At 67.3% G+C, this 2688-nt stretch overlaps 2 protein-coding genes across 4 annotated transcripts in view; both read right to left on the bottom strand.

The window, feature by feature from the left end:
* Positions 1 to 215: 215 nt before the first annotated feature.
* LOC121660543 (basic proline-rich protein-like) lies at positions 216 to 1196 on the bottom strand. Of its 3 annotated transcripts, none has more exons than XM_042019923.1 (2): positions 923 to 1196; positions 216 to 873 (listed from the first exon to the last, which is right to left on the bottom strand). In XM_042019923.1, the coding sequence occupies exons 1-2, from the start codon at positions 1194 to 1196 to the stop codon at positions 233 to 235; spliced, it is 915 nt and encodes a 304-aa protein (XP_041875857.1). In that variant the 3' UTR covers positions 216 to 232. The 3 variants fall into 3 exon arrangements, with proteins under 3 accessions (XP_041875857.1, XP_041875855.1, XP_041875856.1); XM_042019921.1 differs by having other exon boundaries at positions 216 to 939; positions 989 to 1196; XM_042019922.1 differs by having other exon boundaries at positions 216 to 969; positions 1019 to 1196.
* The window catches only part of S1PR2 (sphingosine-1-phosphate receptor 2), a 3837-nt gene continuing 1364 nt past the window's right edge, over positions 216 to 2688 (bottom strand). The window contains exon 2 of the mRNA XM_042019919.1: positions 216 to 2516. Within this exon, the coding sequence (XP_041875853.1) occupies positions 1387 to 2451 (1065 nt within the window). The 5' untranslated portion in view covers positions 2452 to 2516 and the 3' untranslated portion in view covers positions 216 to 1386. The remainder of the gene's footprint in view (positions 2517 to 2688) is intronic.

Raw genomic sequence — 2688 nt, 5'->3', positions numbered from 1 at the left:
ACCTTTTAGGGAGGAAATCGGGGTTTTTGGGGTGCTGGGAGGGGACAAAACGTGTCCCTCTTCGTCCCCTCCGTGTCCCCTGAGCTGCTCGACCCCATTTTCCCAAATTCCCTCTGGGAGGGGGGAGAAAAAAAATCCTCCCCAATTCCCCCAAAATTTGGGGCTCTCTGCCCACCCCCCCTCCCCGGTCCCGCTGAGGAAAAGGCGCGGAAACGTCTGGAAAAACGCCGGTTTAATACGATTCGGGATTGGGGAGGGGGGATGGTTTTTGGGGGCAATCCCGGGAATTTCGGGGGGTGGGGGAGGGGATCCCGGCCGGTCCGGCCGCACTGGGATGAGCCCCCCACGCGCCAGCGCGTGGGAAAACCCCGGATTTTGGGGTTTTTTTTTGGGGGGGGGCTCCAACGTCCCCCTCCTCCCTCCCTCCCCACCCCAGGCCCGGTTTATCCCGGGAAAAGCCGAGCCCGGCGCTCCCGGTGGGAAGAGCGGTCGGAGCCGCCCACGGGGTTCGGGGCGCCGGGAGGGGCCCCAGGACTCGTCCGACAGGTCCGGCCGGGGCCCCGGGGCTCGGGCAGGGCGTGGGAAGGGCCCCACGGCCGCCGCCGGCCGCGTGTCCGGGCACACGGAGCGCCGGCGGGGACGGGGACGGGGATGGGGTCCGGCCGTACCTGGGGAACCACGAGGGTCCCGCTCCCTTCGTACCGTGGGGTGGCCTCGGGGTGTCCACGGGGCCGTGGGGTGGCCTCAGGGTGTCCACGAGGCCTTCGAGTGTCCACGAGGCTGTGGGGTGTCCGTGGGGTGTCCACTGGGCCATGGGGCAGCTTTGGAGTGTCCACAGGGCCGTGGAGTGTCCACGGGGCCATGGGATGTCCACAAGGTCATGGGGTGTCCATGGGGTGTCCACAGGACCGTGGGGTGGCCTTGGAGTGTCCACGGGGCCTTGGAGTGTCCACAGGACCGTGGGGTGGCCTTGGAGTGTCCACGGGGCTGTGGGGTGGCCTTGGAGTGTCCACAGGGCCTTCGAGTGTCCACAGGACCATGGGGTGTCCATGGGGCATCCATGGGGCGTCCATGGGGTGTCCATGGAGCTGTGGAATGACCTTGGGGTGTCCATAGGGTGTCCATGGGGTGTCCACAGGGCTGTGGGGTGGCCTTGGAGTGTCCACAAGGCTGTGGGGTGTCCATGGGGTGTCCATGGAGCTGTGGAGTGACCTTGGGGTGTCCACAGGGTGCCCACAGGGTGTCCCCAGACCATCCCCAGGCCACCCACGGCTCAATCCTGCCCCACCCACCCACCCCCGCAGCACCCAAGGAGCGCCCCCAGGCTGGCGACAACCCCCCCCAGCTGACCACAACCCCCCCCAGCTGACCACAACCCCTCCCCCATCACACGGACGTGGTGCACTCGCGGGTCAGCGGCGCCGTGGCCGTCTCCCCTTTGGGGCAGGGCGCCGTCGCCGCCGCCTTGTCCAGCGAGCTGGACGTGCGCAGCGGGACCCCCGCCCGGCCGGGCGGCCGCGGCCGCCGGCCCCTCCCGCAGCAGCACAGCAGGCGCAGGAACTCGGCGCGCATGTCCTTGCTCCTCAGCGTGTAGATGACGGGGTTGGCCGCCGAGTTGAGCGTGGCGAAGGCGAAGAAATAATTGGCCTTGTAGAGCACCCGGCAGGCGCGGACGGGGCACGAGGCGTCCATGAGGAGGATGATGAAGGCGGGCAGCCAGCAGACGATGAAGGCTCCCAGCACGATGGTGACGGTCTTGAGCAAAGCCAAGGTCTGCGCCGAGGCGATCTCGGCGTGGCTGGAGCGGACGATGCAGTAGATGCGCGTGTAGAGCCCCACGATGGCCAGCAGGATGAGGGTGAAGATGGTGGTGACGAAGAGCACGTAGCGCTTGGAGTAGAGCGGCAGCACCGTGGAGCAGTCGCCCAGGTCGCTGATGCAGTTCCAGCCCATGATGGGCAGGCTGCCCACGGCGGCCGCGATCACCCAGCAGGCGCCGATCAGCAGCACCATGCGGCAGTTCTTGTCGCTGCCGTACACCTTGACCTTGGTGATGGCCACGTGGCGCTCGATGGCGATGGCCAGCAGGCTGAACACCGAGGCGGCCAGCGTGGCGAACGCCGTGCCCTCCCGCACGAACCACTGCACCGGCGTCAGGCTGAAGGTGGTGCTGCCGGACAGCAGTGTGTTGACCATGAAGGCCGTGCCAGCCAAGAGGTCGGAGGCGGCCAAATTGCCGATGAAGATGTACATGGCCAAGTGCAGGCGCTTGTTGCGGCAGATGGACACCAGCACCAGCAGGTTCTCCAGGACGATGAAGCAGCAGAGGATGACGATGAGGACGGAGCCCACGGAGCGCGAGGGCGCGGAGGCATCGCCGTCGCCCTTGGTGTAGTTGTAGTGCTCGCGGATCTTGTCGCGGTTGAAATATTCCTTGTAGATGCTCCCCATGGTGAGGCCGGGCCGGGCGCGCCGCCGAGGGTCAGCGCCGCCGGGACATGGCTCCGGCCAGAGACCTGCGGGGTGGACGAGAGGCAGGGTGGGAATGTGGGGATGGCGATGGGAGAACGGGGGGGGGGACACCTGAGGGGACACCGGGGTGGCAGGAGGGGACACCAGGGTGGTTGGGGGACAGAAATCCCATTGGGAATGGCGCTGGGAGAATGGGAGGGACACTGAGAGGACACC

Source organism: Corvus kubaryi, unplaced genomic scaffold (genome assembly GCF_017639235.1).
Source record: "Corvus kubaryi isolate FWS band 111438036 unplaced genomic scaffold, C.kubaryi_AGA036_p1.0 36483, whole genome shotgun sequence".
Classification (NCBI taxonomy): domain Eukaryota; kingdom Metazoa; phylum Chordata; class Aves; order Passeriformes; family Corvidae; genus Corvus; species Corvus kubaryi.
The sequence above is the reverse complement of the archived record's forward strand: the minus strand, read 5'-3'. Positions and strand labels throughout refer to the sequence as shown.

Excerpts from the sequence above, each read along its gene's own strand:
- LOC121660543 (XM_042019923.1), bottom strand. The coding sequence starts at position 1,196 with ATGGACACCCCATGGACACCCCACAGCCTTGTGGACACTCCAAGGCCA. Across the intron at positions 874-922 it reads AAGGCCCCGTGGACACTCCA|TGGACATCCCATGGCCCCGT; the intron begins AGGCCACCCCAC and ends CCCATGACCTTG.